Raw genomic sequence first — 15,496 nt, forward strand, 5'->3', positions numbered from 1 at the left:
ATTCTATTCCCCGTCGCATGCATATACTCGATATTTGTATCGAAAACGCACCCATACAATAAAAGTACACCGGGCGAGGCCAGTGACGTCAACGGCGCGGCCGCTTGCTCCAATGTTTTCAGCCAATCAGAAGGCCGTTCGATGGATCGCCACCTGGTTTGCGATTTGCGAGGGATTTTCGACCAACTCATTTGCCAACTTCGCGGCTTCCCCTCAGTTCCGACAGCAGCAGCATGCTCTCCCGCGTCGTCCTCCGCGCCCCGCGCGCCGCCCGCGCCGCCTCGTCGCTCTCGCTGAACGGCGTCTCGTCCGAAGTCCGCACGGTACGCGCCATGCAAAGCTGCGGCGGAAGAGACCTCATGGCACGTGTAGGACTGGAGCTACGACGAGGTCAAGGAGATCTACAACAAGCCGCTGCTCGAGCTCATCTACCAGGCCGCGACCGTCCACCGCATCCACTTTGACCCGCGCGAGGTGCAGCAATGCACGCTCCTCTCGATCAAGACGGGCGGTTGCACCGAGGACTGCAAGTACTGCTCGCAGTCGTCCAAGCACAAGACGTTTGTCAAGCCCGAGCCGCGCAAGAAGGTCGACGAGGTGCTCGAGATGGCCGCCCGTGCCAAGGCGGCCGGCAGCACGCGCTTCTGCATGGGCTCGGCGTGGCGTGAGGTCGGCAAGAAGAACGCGTTCAAGGACGTGCTCACCATGGTGCGCGAAGTCAACGGCATGGGCATGGAGGTGTGCTGCACGCTCGGCATGATCACGGAAGAGCAGGCCGTCCAGCTCAAGGAGGCCGGCCTCGCGGCCTACAACCACAACCTGGATACGAGCCGTGAGCACTACCCTAACGTCATCACGACGCGTACGTACGACGATCGCCTCAACACGATCGCCAACGTCCGCAAGGCCGGTATCTCGGTCTGCTGCGGTGGTATCCTCGGCATTGGCGAGAAGGACGACGACCGCGTCGGTCTCTTGCACACGCTCGCCACGATGGAAGAACACCCCGAGTCGGTGCCCGTCAACGCCCTCGGTATGTGTTCACACCTTTGTACGAGCATCGTTCTTATATCGGATTCCTACTAGTGTCGGTTCAAGGTACGCCGCTTGCGGACGCCAACTTAAAGGCGGTCACTGCCTTTGACATGGCGCGCGCGATCGCGACCGCCCGCATCCTCATGCCCAAGACCATGGTGCGCCTCAGCGCGGGTCGCATGTCGTTCTCGGACGCGGAGCAGGGTTTCCTCTTCATGGCCGGTGCCAACTCGATCTTCAACGGCGACACGCTCCTTACGACGTCCAACCCGGCGTTTGAGAAGGACAACCAGCTCTTCACCGACTTGGGTCTTGTCGGCAAGAAGTCGCACACGGCCAACAAGAAGACGCCGTACGTGGTCAAGGTCACGCACTCGGCGACCGAGCCCCAGGTCGCGTCCATGTAAATGGCTAGTGTAAGAAATAGAAATAGTGTGTCTTGTTGCAAGCATGCGTCTCCTCTCGCTAGCTCGCTCGCCTCGTACCTGGACATTGCACCAAGCAGATGCCCGCCCAGCCACTGTCCTCGCATGGTTCACATGTACGCCGACCAGGAGGCCAGGACGATGGAAAGCTACCAAATGCGGCTTTCTCAGGACAAATCTGGCACGCGATCTGCGACTACAGTACCCAGATCGTAGGGCACATGTGCGAAGACCAGATTCTGGTCTGCGCAGATCTTCACAGCGACCTAATGTAAAAACCTGCGGTCAAGTGCTCGCAGCCGTAGTGTAGCCCGCCACGTGACCACGGACAGACGGCCCGTACTCGACGGGTCAGAATCTGGAGACTACAACAAACCTTCGAGGCTGATCCTCCGGACGACATCATCTCGTTTCCCAGCTCGTGTCCATGAGATCGCTCCCAGAGGTGGGACTGTACTTGCATCGTCTGAGCGGAAGCGACTGGCACGCGGCCAGACGACATTATGCAAGACCATTGCATGCACGCATGCTCGTACATATACGCATCCTTGGGATCTTGTATCATTTCCGTTGTTGGCGCGGCTAGTGGCGCCAAATGGAGCGTGTTTTTAGCCACGACGATCCGGATAGCCATGGGATATCCGTCGTTTCCAATCAGTGAGCCAAAGCGAGATTAACCATGGGCAAGCGCAAGCCGTTCGGTCGCAAGGGTGGCAAGGGCCCCAACGTGTGGAAGAAGCCGCGCACGGAAGACGGCAGCAAGCCGGACGACCGCGAGGCTGGCTTTGGCGAGTGGGTCTACCGCAACGAGTCCTTCGAGGCCTACTACAAGGTACCTGCCATCATTGCCTATATCCTCCGTGGCCAACGGCATGGAACTAGGCGCAGAACATTGTCGTTGACGCCGAGTGGGACGCGTTCCTCAAGCACTTGGCGGCGCCGCTGCCGACGACGTTCCGCATCAACAACTCGTGTGCCTACGCCGACAAGTACGTATGGACCGAAGGATGCAGCATCTCTCACGCGGACGTAGGATCCAGGAGCGCATTGCGACCGACTTCAAGTTTGAAGACTTGGTCATTGACGGCGAGAAGGTCGACCCGATCGGCCAAATGCCGTGGTACCCGGATGGCAAGGGCTTCCAGTGGACCGTCGAGCGCCGCAAGATCAAGAAGCTGGAGATCCTCAGCGAGTTTCAAAAGTGGCTCGTCAACCTCTCGGACGCCGGCGACATTACGCGCCAGGAAGCTGTGAGCATGATCCCGCCGCTCGTCCTTGGTGTCGAGTCGCACCACAAGGTCGGTCCATGTCCATATTGCTTGTCATGCTCATCGGCAGCATCCTTGGTAGGTGCTCGACATGTGCGCGGCGCCGGGCTCCAAGACGTCGCAGCTCCTCGAGTCGCTCCATGCGGACGAGAGCAAGACGGGCAAGCTCCCGACGGGCCTTGTCGTGGCCAACGACATTGACATCAAGCGCGCCTACATGCTCGTGCACCAGGTACTTGACGCCCTATCCTCTGCATCAGGATCTTATTGACCATCTTCTTATTATGTGTAGACCAAGCGTGTGGGGTCGCCGGCGCTCGTCATCACGTGCCACGAAGCTCAAAAGTTCCCGCTCTTGAGCAGCGACGACAACAAGCAGGGCTTTTTCGACCGGATTCTCTGCGATGCGCCGTGCAGCGGCGACGGCACCATGCGCAAGAACCCGCTCATTTGGCAAAAGTGGAATGTCAAGAACGGTCTCTCGCTGCACCCGCTCCAGCTCTCGATCGTCAAGCACGGCGCGTCGTTGCTCAAGGTCGGCGGCCGCATGTGCTACTCGACGTGTACGTTCAACCCGATCGAGAACGAAGCCATCGTCGCCGAGCTCCTCCGCTGGTCCAACGGCGCCTTGAAGCTCGCCGACGTCTCGGAAGTCCTCCCGCGTCTCAAGCGTCGCGCTGGTATTTCGTCCTGGACGGTAGGATTTACGCCATTTTGACTCATTTTACTCATCCAATACTGTGCGCGGTCTAGGTCATGAACCACGAAATGGAAGTCGTCGGCTCGTACGACGAAGAGGCCGAAGCCAAGCGTGGCCAGTACAAGAAGCTGCTGCCGTCCATGTTCCCGCCGACGCAGGCCGAAGCCGACGCCTTCAACCTCGACCGCTGCATGCGTTGCCTGCCGCACGACGAGGTACTTGTCTCGTACGGCAGGCCAGGACTCACTTATGGCATAGAACACGGGTGGTTTCTTCATCTGCTTGCTCGAGAAGGTGGCGCCGACACCGGAAACGCCGGTCGCGCCGGTCGCCGAGCCCAAGGCACCGGCAACCGACAAAAAAGCAAGCCGTTGCCCAAGGGCGAGGAGTACTTGACGTTCAACGAGGTCGACGAGGTCAAGGCGTGCTTTCAGATGACGTCGGGCTTTGAGGCCTCGCAGCTCTTTACGCGCTCGGACACAGGCAAGTCGGTGACGTTTGTGACGTCGTCCGTCTCGAGAGAGCTGCTTCCGGCCATGAAGGCGCGCAACATGAAGGTCGTGTACGCTGGCATCAAGATGTTTGAGCGCCACGACCTTGGCACGGGCACGGGCATGTACCGCCTCACGCAGGCCGGCACTCACATTGCCAAGCCGTTTATGCAAGCGCGCAAGATTGACGTCAACAACCGTGACTTCCAGTACATGCTCGAGCGTCGCGGCGACTTGCTGCAATTTGACGTCTTTTCCGAGTCGCTCAGCGCGTTCTTCAAGAGCGCGCCGCTCGGCAGCTACGTCTGCACGCTGCAGCGCGACGACGGCAAGCCGCTCTCGACGACCGAGTACGAAACGATCTACTACATGACAAAGCCGCTCAAAATGCATGTGCTTGTAGAGACCAGCTGCTCAACCTTGTGGTGTGGCGCGGCCGCAACACGGTCAACGTCATGGCCGCCAAGCCCGACGGCCTCGCGCTCACGACGACGCTCAAGGCGCTTGGTCTCTACGACGACGCGCTCGCGGCAGAAGTCGCGGCGCTCAAGGCCCCCACCGAGGCCAAGGAACCGGCTGCGGTCGAGACGACCGAAGAGACGACGGCCGACGTCGACGTCGAGGCTTAAGCCATGTAGAAAAAGGAAGGATTCAAACCATATAACAACACTTCTTTGTATGACAAGAGAATGGTCAAGTCGTTAGCAGCAGTGTGTGGTAGGCGCCGGCGGCAATCGCCATGCACCCGGGGGCAGCCACGGTGGTGTGTGTGGTGTTGGCGTCGGCGGATTTTCCAGCCACGAGGTCGTGCGACGGCGTATGCATGCCCCAGAGATGCAATCTGCCGTCGTCCGTGAGCCCCACCGTGTGCCGGGTGCCACATGCGATGCCGATGAACGTGTCGTCGACTGCCAGCAACGTCGGGAAGACGTGGCTAGCGAGGTGCGATCGGCCCTAAAACCCCATCGTGAGCTCGTGCAGGCATTCATTGGCGGCGTACGAGCTGGCCATGCTGGCCCCACCCCACGTGTACATGTCGCCCGTCGTCGTCAGAGCTAGCATCGCATGTATGAGCCGTAATGACTAAGTACGAGCGAGCGTGTACCGACAGTGTGCCACGCGCCACAAGCGACCTGCCGCACGCCTGCAAAGACTCCGCGGACGTAGTCGCCCACGCCTTGGAGGCTCGTGACGCACGTCGGGCGCGGCTGGTCGGCGGTGCTTCCAAGTCCGAGTTGGTGGTATTGGCCCCACCCAAACGTGTAGAGATCGCCGTTGGTCGCGATCATGGCCGAGTGCTGGGCACCAGCGGCCACATACTTCCAGCGCTCAGCAAGCACTGTCGGTGAAGCGACGCGCGGCGATCGGACGCCGACGCCGCACTGTCCGTACTGGTTGTTGCCCCACGAGAAGACGACGCTGTCTGTGGTCCGCGCGAGCGCATGACCGTCGCCGGCCGCCACCTCCACGACGCCCGAGACCTCTGGTAGCTTCTTGGGCTCGGTGCTGCCATGACCCCATTCGTAGCAGGCGCCGTCGGACGAGGCGGCGACGACAAAGCTTCCGCCACAAGCGATGCGAACAATCGACAAGGTGGTCAGCCGCAGTGCGAGGCGATTGGGGCCGAGTTCGCCGTGGAAGGCCGTGCCGTAGCCGACGACGCCCGCGTCTCTGCAGGCGACGAGCGTGATCGAGTGGCCACCAGCAGCAGCGACGATCTCGTCCGCGTCGTCCGCGGTGAAGCTTGCCGTTTCTCGGAACGTACCGAAGCCGCCGACGCACGTCAGTCGCTTCGCCATGCCTTGGCCGTATTGAGTTTACGAGGTTTTTGAGATTCCATATCCATTGTCACGGGTTGATGGCAGCGACGGCGTGTGTAATCGTTCCGTGCGTGAGTGCGCTTGTCACTGTGATCGACAAGTTGTACAACCTGCACAGCCCAACGTTATAATTCGTTCAAGGAGCAAGCACTATTGATTCAACCAGGAGGCTCCAGGAGGGACGGTACCTGCGTACTGGTATGCGATTGACGGGCTGAAAACTTTGGCGCGCGGATCCACTTGGCCAAAAATCAACTGAAATCCCACCCGCCACAAACTCGAAGTGGCAGCTGAACTTTTACGCCAAGGACGAGACGAGACGACGTGGTGCGGGTCCACGTCCCCGCTACAATGCACCTCACACCTCCCAACCCAGCCTGAACACGCCTGTGTAGTAAGGTGTAAGGTGTGTATGGCACCGAGTTGCGGTTGATGGGGGCGGGGCGATTGCTGTAAGTTACGCTGTAGACCGCAGTCGTTACGCCGCGAATCTGCCACGATACCACCACAGTTGCCTCGATGATAGGGTCCATCTTCCCGGCCAGCCATCAGCGAGGCAAGGGCGCAAAGGACGAACTAGTAGCAAGCACAGGAACTCCTCTCGCGGGCCTGGCGTACGGCGTGAGTTACAAATCTCTTGTTTTATGCAGCGCTGTTTCTGTGCTTCAAGGCCACTCACATGTCCCACTTGCTCTAAGCTGGGACCACCCCGTCGCTGCTTCTTTTTAAAGATAGTGCATTTTCACTTGGCGTTTGACTGTCGTTTTATACAAAACGAAAAACAACGAATGGCCAATCACAAGGCGGGATTTCGGTAGCGGCAGTGACGAAAGGCGTGGGGTGTAGCGCTCATCAAATTCGAATTTGCCTCCTGCCCGGGTTCCCTCCCGCGCCACGACCCCACGACGCCAGCATGACGATGGTAACCGAGACGATCCCTGCGCCGGTCGTGCCTAGCAGCAAGCTCCTCCTCGCGTCGACCGAGGTCCGCGTTCCCCATGACGACGACGACGACGATGCAACCTCGACCGACAAGAACGAATCGGACGACGACGACACGACCAACCAAGCCTCGGACGCGCCAAGCAACCAGAGCGACAACGACGACCAAGTTGCTGCGAGCATCGTTGCCTACTATACGATCTACTACCCGGCCTGCGCCGAGCGCTCCATGTACCATGGAACGTACCAGAACGTGCCGCTGGCGACCCGCTTCCCGCCAGCATCGTACCTGCAAGTCGTGCTCACCGCGTCATCGGGCGCGCTCTGCGTGGCCACGGACGTTGCGATCACGTTCATCGACTGCGCGAATGGCGTGGCGGCGCCGCGCCTCTGCCTCCGCGGCGATTCCCATGACTTATGTGCGGTGTTGAAGGCCGTCGACTTTCGGGCACCGGACGCTGCGAGCGGCGTTGCGACGATTGAAATGCGTGTGGCGACGATCCTTCGCGCCGCGCCCTCGCCCATGGCTGCTGCTTTGTCCAAGCTCTGGGTACGAACGGGCGGTGCGCGGGTTGACGCGGACGACACGACGAGCATGTCGCCCCGTCGTCGCCAGAGCCTTGCGTACAACACGAGCGTGACGTACGTTCCCGCGGTCAAGCACACGGTGCGCGAGATTCCCAGCGGTCTCTGGGTGCCCAAGCGATCATCGGTGCCCACGCCGCCCGTCGCGTCGTCGTCGACTTTTGACGACGCGTCGATCCAGTCGATGCTCGACAACTGCGAAGCCGAGCTCTACGTCGCGCCGTCCTCGAGCCGCACGACATACTACACGCTACACTACCCGAGCCGCGCCGAGGCGTCCATGTGGTCGGGCGCGTGGTCGACCATCCCGTTCGCACCACTGTCGACGCACTCGTCGCAGCAACAAATCGTCCACGTGTCGACGTCCGAGGGTCACTTGCGTTACACGGCGTCCACGTCGAGTGCAATCTCGACGACGGGCAGCGAGACGCGCGTCCTCGCACTGCAAGGCCACGCGACGGACCTCAACGCCGCCCTACGTGACGTCCTCTTTGTTGCGCCTAGCACCGCCAGCGGTGTCGCCACCATCCAAATGGACGTCACATTGGCTACGCCGACGGCCTCGTGCACGCTGCACTATCCGCTCGCCGCGTCGAGTCCCATGTGGAACGGCCAGTGGACCAACCTGCCGATGTCTTTGCCCCGCGGCAAGGCAACAACTGTCTCGGCGACGTTGACGGTCTCGGAAGGCACTTTGACAACACAAGACGCCGCTCACGCGACAACGGTGACGCTGGAAGGCTCGTACGCAACCGTCGCCGATCAGTTGCGCCTCGTGGTCTTCCATGCTCCCGCCAACGGCACTGGCAGTGCGATCATTGACATGCATTACAAGGTGCTTCAACACGCCGAGATTGTGGACAATGAGCCCACCGTCGCTGAGGTCCCTGCTCCCATTGAGGTTGTCGTCACCCGCGCCGCGCCCAAGGTCGCGAGTCCCGCGACTGCCAAGCTCTGGGTGCACACGGGTGGTGCTGGCGTCGATGCTGCGCCGCTCGCTGGGCCTGTCACCGTACATACGGTTGCCGCGCCGTCGTTTGACGTGACCAAGACGTACACGCCGTCGTCCAAGAGTCCGGCGCATGCTGCTGGCACCTTTGGCAAGGGTCTCTGGGTGCCGGCCAAGTCGCCGACGGCAGCCAAGACGCCTGTCGTCGAAGCTGGCGCGTCCGTGTACTCGCTGCATTACCCGGCGCAGTCCAAATCGGAGTCCATGTGGCACGGTGTGTGGGTCGGTCTCCCGATCGCACTTCGCTACGCTGACGCTGCCGTTGTCAAGGTCTCCATGTCGGTGACCGACGGCACACTTCGCGTCGCGACGACGGACGCTGCGGTCGAGGTCGTGGTCGCTGAGCCGCACCGACTCGTGCTGGAAGGTTCGGTGGCGAGCGTGAAAAAGACGCTGCGTGCAGTGATGTACCAAGCACCGTCGACGTCGGCGGGTGTCGCGATGATCTCGTCCAAGACGACGCTGGTCCACGACGCTCCGGCGCCCGTGTCGGCTACTGCGTCGACGTTCACGCTGCACTACCCGCGCGAGATCTCGGCCATGTGGAACGGACGCTGGAGCCACTTGCCGGTCGCTGCGCCGCGTGCGGCCGCCGCCGACATGCAGGTGTCGATGTCGGTGTCGGAGGGTCTTCTTGCGTCGGCCGACGGTGCTGTGATGGCGTCGCTCGTGCTGCGTGGTTCGACCAAGGACGTGGCCGCGCAGCTGCGCCAGGTCGAGTTCATTGCGCCTGCGAGCGGGTCTGGTATCGCTGTCGTGAGCATGGACTACGAGATTATCAGCGCGGCCGAGCCGGTCGTCGAGAGAAGTCGACGACTGCTGTCATTGAACGTGCTGCGCCCAAGGTCGCGAACCCTGCGACGTCCAAGCTGTGGGTGCGTACGGGTGGCTCGGACTTTGACGCGGCACCGATCGTGGGTCCTGTGACGGTCCACGGCGTCGCGGCGCCGTCGTTTGACGTGACCAAGACGTACACGCCGTCGTCGTTGTCCAGCAAGAGTCCGTCGCATGCCGGCGGTGCGTTTGGCAAGGGTCTCTGGGTGCCGTCCAAGTCTCCGGTGGCGACGGCAGCTCCTACTGTCGTCGAGAAGGCGGCTCCTACTGTTGTCGAGAAGGTAGCCCCGGCGGTCGTTGAGACGGCTGCTCTGATCGAGACGTCGGCGCCAGTTGTGGATGCGAACGCTGCTGTCTACACGTTGTACTACCCGGCGCAGTCGACGGCGACGTCGATGTGGTCGGGCGCATGGTCGGGTCTCCGTGTACCCTTGCGGTTTGAAGCGGATGCTATCGTTCAAGTGACTCTCGCGACGGCGTCTGGAACACTCCGCGTGGACACGAACGACGACGCCTTGACGTTTGTCGACGGTGCCAGGAACCTCGCGACGTCCCGCATCGTGTTGCGCGGTCCCGTGACGGCGCTCCAGACGGCGCTGCGTAGCGTCGTGTACCAAGCGCCAACGGCCGAAGCCGGTGTCGCGACTATCGACGTCGATCATGTTTTGGTGGCCGACGCTGCGACGCCGACGTTCACCGTGACGCTGCACTACCCGCTTGTGACGTCGTCCATGTGGAACGGCCAGTGGACGAACTTGCCGTTGCAGCTCCCGCGCACCTCGTCGGCCGTCGTCGCGCTCTCGATCGCCGTCTCGGAAGGCGCCTTGTCGCTGGCGCAGAATGAGCAGACTGTGTCGTTGCAGTTGCAGGGACCGCCCACCGATGTTGCGCGCCAACTCCGCACCGTCGTATTCCATGCACCGGCCGCTGCCACCGGTACCACGGTCATCGAAATGAAGCTCTCGACCAAGACCGAGGCTGTCTCCGTCGATGCGCCAACGACGAATGCAGCCGCGGCACTTGAGCCCATCCAGATGAGCACTCCCGTCGAAGCCGTCACCCGCGCCGCGCCCAAGGTCGCGAGTCCCGCCACTGCCAAGCTCTGGGTGCACACGGGTGGAGCTGGCGTCGATGCCACGCCGCTCGCTGGGCCTGTCACCGTGCATACGGTCGCCGCGCCGTCGTTTGACGTGACCAAGACGTACACGCCGTCGTCCAAGAGTCCGGCGCATGCTACTCGCACTTTCGGCAAGGGTCTCTGGGTCCCGGCCAAGTCGCCGACGGCAGCCAAGACGCCAGTCGTCGAAGCTGGCGCGTCCGTGTACTCGCTGCACTACCCTGCACAGTCCGAATCGGAGTCCATGTGGCACGGTGCGTGGGTCGGTCTCCCGATCGCACTTCGCTACGCCGACGCTGCCGTTGTCAAGGTCGCCATGTCGGTGACCGACGGCACTCTTCGCGTCGTGACGACGGACGCTGCGGTCGAGGTCGTGGTCGCTGAGCCGCACCGACTCGTGCTGGAAGGTCCGGTGGCGAGCGTGAAGAAGACGCTGCGTGATGTAGTGTACCAAGCACCGTCGACGTCGGCGGGTGTCGCGATGATCTCGTCCAAGACGACGCTGGTCCACGACGCTCCGGCGCCCGTGTCGGCCACTGCGTCGACGTTCACGCTGCACTACCCGCGCGAGATCTCGGCCATGTGGAACGGACGTTGGAGCCACTTGCCGGTCGCTGCGCCGCGTGCGGCCGCCGCCGATATGCAGGTGTCGATGTCGGTGTCGGAGGGTCTTCTTGCGTCGGCCGACGGTGCTGTGATGGCGTCGCTCGTGCTGCGTGGTTCGACCAAGGACGTGGCCGCGCAGCTGCGCCAGGTCGAGTTCATTGCGCCTGCGAGCGGGTCTGGTGTTGCTGTCGTGAGCATGGACCACGAGGTTATCAACGCGGCCGAGCCGGTCGTCGAAGAGAAGCCAGTCGTCGAAGAGAAGTCGACGACTGCTGTCATTGAACGTGCTGCGCCCAAGGTCGCGAACCCTGCGACGTCCAAGCTGTGGGTGCGTACGGGTGGCTCTGACTTTGACGCAGCACCGATCGTGGGTCCTGTGACGGTCCACGGCATCGCGGCGCCGTCGTTTGATGTGACCAAGACGTACACGCCGTCGTCGTTGTCCAGCAAGAGTCCGTCGCATGCCGGCGGTTCGTTTGGCAAGGGTCTCTGGGTGCCATCCAAGTCTCCGGTGGCGACGGCAGGTCCTACTGTCGTCGAGAAGGCGGCTCCTACTGTTGTCGAGAAGGCAGCTCCGGCGGTCGTCGAGACGGCTGCTCTGATCGAGACGTCGGCGCCAGTTGTGGATGCGAATGCTGCTGTCTACACGTTGTACTACCCGGCGCAGTCGACGGCGACGTCGATGTGGTCGGGCGCATGGAGCCAACTGCCCATCGCTGAGAAGCGAGTCTGTGGCTCGACGCTCGTCTCGCTGACAGTGTCGACCTCGGTTGGCTCGTTGGTGCTTTCGGATGCCAGCGCTGTCGTCTCGTGGCGCGAAGGCACTTCCGCCGTGCCGTCCTCGCGTCTCGCGTGCAAGGGTTCGTACACGGACCTCCAGTCGCTCGCCCGTACACTTGTGTTTACGGCGCCGAGTGACGCCGCTGGTGTCGCGTTCGTTGCCGTGTCGTGGGTCATTCTCGAAGACGACGTGCTTGCTGTCGAGGACAACGTCGATGCTGAAGTCGTAGAAGCAGTGTCCCTGCCGAAGGCGTGCCCATCACTACTCAGTGCGGCCGCGCAACGCTATACGCTCTTCTACCCATCGACGACGGACTCTGTCTCCATGTGGCAAGGATGTTGGAAGGGTCTTCCAGTCTCGCTTCGCTACGCCGAAGACACGATTGTCGACGCCTCCTTTGCGACGGTCGACGGTACGCTGAGCCTGCACACGCTGCACCCGTACATCGAATTCATCGACGGCAGCAACGATGAGCACGTGACCCTTCTGACGCTGCGTGCGTCGGTCGCCGACCTTGCCAACGCCGTCCAAGACGTCGTCTTTCACGCGCCAGGTGCAGCCAGCGGCGTCGCTATCATCGAGATGGACGTGGTCGTCATCGATGACGCGTCGCTGTCCGTGGACGACGATTGGCACACGGCGCCGCCAGTCTCCATGTACGAGCCCAGTGTGCCGGCCGCGACGTACACGCTGTACTACCCGCCGACGCCCGACTCGTGCTTTGTCATGTGGGAAGGCGAGTGGACGCACGTGCCGATCACGCCGCTTCGGCTGCCCGAGCACTGCATCCTCGAGCTCGAGCTCTCGGTGACGAAAGGTCTGCTGTCGCTGGCCACTGGCAACGTCGATGTCGAGTTCCTCGACTGCGACGCCGAAGTGTCGACGCACCAGATCACGGTCAAGGGCTCAGTGCCGGACCTCAACGACGTGCTCAAGGACGTCGTGTACATTGCACCGAGTGACGCGGGTGGCGTCGTTACAATCGAAATGGATTACGTCATTGTCGGGCACGTCGAAGACGACGAGTTCAGTGACGACGATCAAGAGTTTGTCGACGTTGTGCTTCCAACGCCGTCGTCGATGTGGGCGACGCCCGATGCCTTTGAGGCCAAGCCGCTGCCGAGCCTCACGATCGCGTCCATGGAAGCCAAAGAGTCGCCCCGGTCGCCGCTCTGGGTCTCGTCGGGCGAATCGACGGTCGCGCTGGCGCCGATCGTGGGCACGCCCGTCTCACGCAACGCTGCCAACACGTACGACGATGTCCCGAACCCAAACGAACCGTCGGAGCACTCATCTTTTGATAGTGCTCACGGCAGCGGCGGTATGTGGGCGCCCAAGCGCACCCCGTCGGCGGTCTCGGACGACGTGCACCAAATGTCGCTCGACGAGTTCCTCGCCCGCGACACAAGCAAGGACGCGACCGAAGCCTCGTACGCGGCCTCCGACTCGACGTACCTTCCGGCGTCCGAGTGCGACTTTGTGCCGACGGTGCGTCCGATGGACCTCGAGATTGGCGGGTCGCCATCGTCAGTCGCGACGGCCGACATTCCCATGAGCCCGCGCCCCGAGACGAATCGGGCTTCCAAGGCCAACCGCGACTCGGTCACCAAGAAGACGTTCTGGCCCAAGTGGCTCGTCAACGCCTTCAAGCGCAAGAAGAGCCATTGAGCCACCGTCTTCCATAAAGGACCTGCTCTGGCTACGATCGCAGTAGTTTAGAAGCAGCCACATGTGACGTTCCTAGTCAAGCCTCGAAATGACATGTATGTGTTTGTATACAACGAGGGTGCTACGCTGTTCCGCTGTCGAAGCGTGCGTCGATGACCAACAGGGATATCGTGTCCAATCCGAATACTGGTACCATTGAATGCTCCTACGAGCCCACACCACATTCAGTCAGCTTTTATTGACTTCGCTAACGCTACAATTGTCCCAGAAACAGCCCTCGTGAAGTAGGACACACACTGACGTCGGCCTTCGACGATCACTAGCATGGACGACGATGTTGTCGACGATGAGTAATTGAACACGAGTCGATCTATTTGAAAAACATCCGAGGAAATCGAAATGTAGGACCGGGACGGGTTCCGTTGGCATGTCCTGTGGTGCGTTTGGCTACGGCGATCTCAGTGGCGACGGCCTCCGTTGTCATGATGTGGTTAGGTTTGCTACACCTAACCGCGGGTGTACATTCGAACTCTGCCGCTGAATGAATGCCATGGACAAATGCACACATCGTTCTATCTGATCTTGCTCGCTTTAAGATTCGTCGTAAAGGACCAGTAGGCCTGCCGGGAGAATTGGCCAACGATATCCCTCGACACTGCGTGCTTTCGATGGACATGTTAGGCTTGGACATTGCACAGAATTTGTAATACAAAATGGGTATATTTAGATAGTTGATAGATAGTGTGTCGGTGCTCCTACTGGCTCATGACACGGGCCACCATGTGCTGCGGCTCGCTCTCGAGCGGCCGCTTCGTGCACCAAAACATCTCCACGAGGCACGGAAGGTCCACGAATTTGCGCTCGCCGTCGTACGTGACCTTGGCGCGGGACTCGATGAGGCGCGCGATCGATAGCCGAATGTCGGTTTGCTTGCGGTGCGGCAGACTCTCGACCACACTGAGCGTCAAGAGGTAGTCGACGACCGCGTCGACCGTCGTCGTGTGCACGATCGGAATGCGGACCGACTCGAGCGGCGTAAAGAGGTGCGTCTTCTCGATAAAGCAGTCGTGGAGCCGACGGGCCTCGGACGTGGCCTTTTCGGGCTTGAGGATGTTGTACGACTTGAGAATCTTGTCGACTTCGTGCATAAAGGGCGTCTCGGACAAGTCGACGCTGTTCCAGACGACGCCCAGCCGGCCGTTGGGCACCAGAATCCGGTGAAACTAAAGCGTAGCACCACCGCATGAGCATGTGGAGCCGATGTGACAAAAGGCACGACGTACTTCGTCAAGCGTGTTGCGCTCAGCGGCGCACTGGATCGCTTGGCCCACCGTGATGTTGCCAACCGACTCGGACGGGAGGCGCGTGCTGCTCGAGCTGCCTTCGATCACGGGGATGCTCGGAAACGCGCTTTGGAACTCGGACCGCAGGGCGACCGACGATTCGACGGCGGCGAGCGTCGTGTGGGCTGGCAGCAGTCGCTGCAGCGCCCGCGTGAGCTTGCCCGAGCCCGCGCCCACGTCAACGACATCATAGAGCGGCTTCTTGCGCGGGTCGGCCTCGAGATGCAGTACCTTCTTGAGCGGCGCCATCGCGCTGCTTGGGTAGTCGGGCCGAGCTACAGGCATGCTTCAGCTGTCATGATTATAGACATGCAACGCATCTACCTTGGTCGTAGATGCTCGTGGCCGGCGAGCCCATCGAAGACGCTGGGCGGGCGAAGCGCGTCGAGGTAGCCTTGATGTATTGCTTGTACATGGCGGTGGACGGAGCTGGCGGCAGGTGGTGGCGAAATCGGCAGTGGCCAAATGTCGGAGCAGCTCGCGTTGCACCCAATTTAACGCTGGTGGTGCCAGCGTTTGACGTGCAACGCGATCCGCTGCGCACCTCGTTAATTTCCCGCCGCTTCAAGTTGCCTTTAAGGTGATTACGTATATGAGGCCTTTTGCAGATGGAATCTCGTTTATGGCCCAGCGAAAGGACGTCGCTCGTTGGTTGAACTTTTATGTGACGTCAGCCCGTCGACGACCGTGGCTTGCGAGCGCACCAATCACATGCGCCGATGAAAAAGGATGACCATACAAGTTCGAGCGCCTTCGAACTTCGAGGATCACGCGATCTTTCCTTTGGACACCCCCGCAGACCTCGAGGGCACACGCGAGCCCACAAGCACATGCGTTAGCTCCTTGCGACCTCTGCCTACATGCAGGCGCTA

At 61.2% G+C, this 15,496-nt stretch overlaps 5 protein-coding genes across 5 annotated transcripts; 3 read left to right on the forward strand and 2 right to left on the reverse strand.

The window, feature by feature from the left end:
- Positions 1 to 233: 233 nt before the first annotated feature.
- SPRG_04175 (hypothetical protein) lies at positions 234 to 1,442 on the forward strand (the record flags this gene model as incomplete). Its single annotated transcript, XM_012342781.1, has 3 exons — positions 234 to 323; positions 373 to 1,033; positions 1,087 to 1,442. The coding sequence occupies 3 exons, from the start codon at positions 234 to 236 to the stop codon at positions 1,440 to 1,442; spliced, it is 1,107 nt and encodes a 368-aa protein (XP_012198171.1).
- Positions 1,443 to 2,139: 697 nt separating this feature from the next.
- SPRG_04176 (hypothetical protein) lies at positions 2,140 to 4,548 on the forward strand (the record flags this gene model as incomplete). Its single annotated transcript, XM_012342782.1, has 9 exons — positions 2,140 to 2,292; positions 2,343 to 2,449; positions 2,494 to 2,758; positions 2,811 to 2,960; positions 3,021 to 3,425; positions 3,482 to 3,643; positions 3,687 to 3,755; positions 3,809 to 4,269; positions 4,323 to 4,548. The coding sequence occupies 9 exons, from the start codon at positions 2,140 to 2,142 to the stop codon at positions 4,546 to 4,548; spliced, it is 1,998 nt and encodes a 665-aa protein (XP_012198172.1).
- A 325-nt stretch (positions 4,549 to 4,873) lies between these two features.
- SPRG_04177 (hypothetical protein) lies at positions 4,874 to 5,728 on the reverse strand (the record flags this gene model as incomplete). Its single annotated transcript, XM_012342783.1, has 2 exons — positions 5,025 to 5,728; positions 4,874 to 4,974 (listed from the first exon to the last, which is right to left on the reverse strand). Exons 1-2 carry the CDS (start codon positions 5,716 to 5,718, stop codon positions 4,874 to 4,876), a joined length of 795 nt encoding a protein of 264 aa, XP_012198173.1. The 5' UTR covers positions 5,719 to 5,728.
- Positions 5,729 to 6,600: 872 nt separating this feature from the next.
- Positions 6,601 to 13,381, forward strand: SPRG_04178 (hypothetical protein). Its single transcript, XM_012342784.1, has 2 exons — positions 6,601 to 9,070; positions 9,121 to 13,381. The coding sequence occupies exons 1-2, from the start codon at positions 6,653 to 6,655 to the stop codon at positions 13,279 to 13,281; spliced, it is 6,579 nt and encodes a 2,192-aa protein (XP_012198174.1). The 5' UTR covers positions 6,601 to 6,652; the 3' UTR covers positions 13,282 to 13,381.
- Positions 13,382 to 13,995: 614 nt separating this feature from the next.
- On the reverse strand, positions 13,996 to 14,896 carry SPRG_04179 (hypothetical protein). The gene is made up of 2 exons (XM_012342785.1): positions 14,565 to 14,896; positions 13,996 to 14,504 (listed from the first exon to the last, which is right to left on the reverse strand). The coding sequence occupies exons 1-2, from the start codon at positions 14,871 to 14,873 to the stop codon at positions 14,037 to 14,039; spliced, it is 777 nt and encodes a 258-aa protein (XP_012198175.1). The 5' UTR covers positions 14,874 to 14,896; the 3' UTR covers positions 13,996 to 14,036.
- Positions 14,897 to 15,496: the final 600 nt, after the last annotated feature.

Source organism: Saprolegnia parasitica (assembly GCF_000151545.1).
Source record: "Saprolegnia parasitica CBS 223.65 unplaced genomic scaffold supercont2.11, whole genome shotgun sequence".
In the NCBI taxonomy this organism is placed as follows: Eukaryota; Oomycota; class Saprolegniomycetes; order Saprolegniales; family Saprolegniaceae; genus Saprolegnia; species Saprolegnia parasitica.

Bases quoted from the DNA above. Each gene is read 5' to 3' on its own strand.
- SPRG_04179 (XM_012342785.1), bottom strand. From the start codon at position 14,873: ATGGCGCCGCTCAAGAAGGTACTGCATCTCGAGGCCGACCCGCGCAAG. The intron at 14,505-14,564 runs GTACGTCGTGCC...GCTACGCTTTAG, and splicing joins AGCGCAACACGCTTGACGAA to TTTCACCGGATTCTGGTGCC.
- SPRG_04178 (XM_012342784.1), top strand. From the start codon at position 6,653: ATGACGATGGTAACCGAGACGATCCCTGCGCCGGTCGTGCCTAGCAGC. The intron at 9,071-9,120 runs GTCGTCGAGAGA...GCTGCGCCCAAG, and splicing joins TTATCAGCGCGGCCGAGCCG to GTCGCGAACCCTGCGACGTC.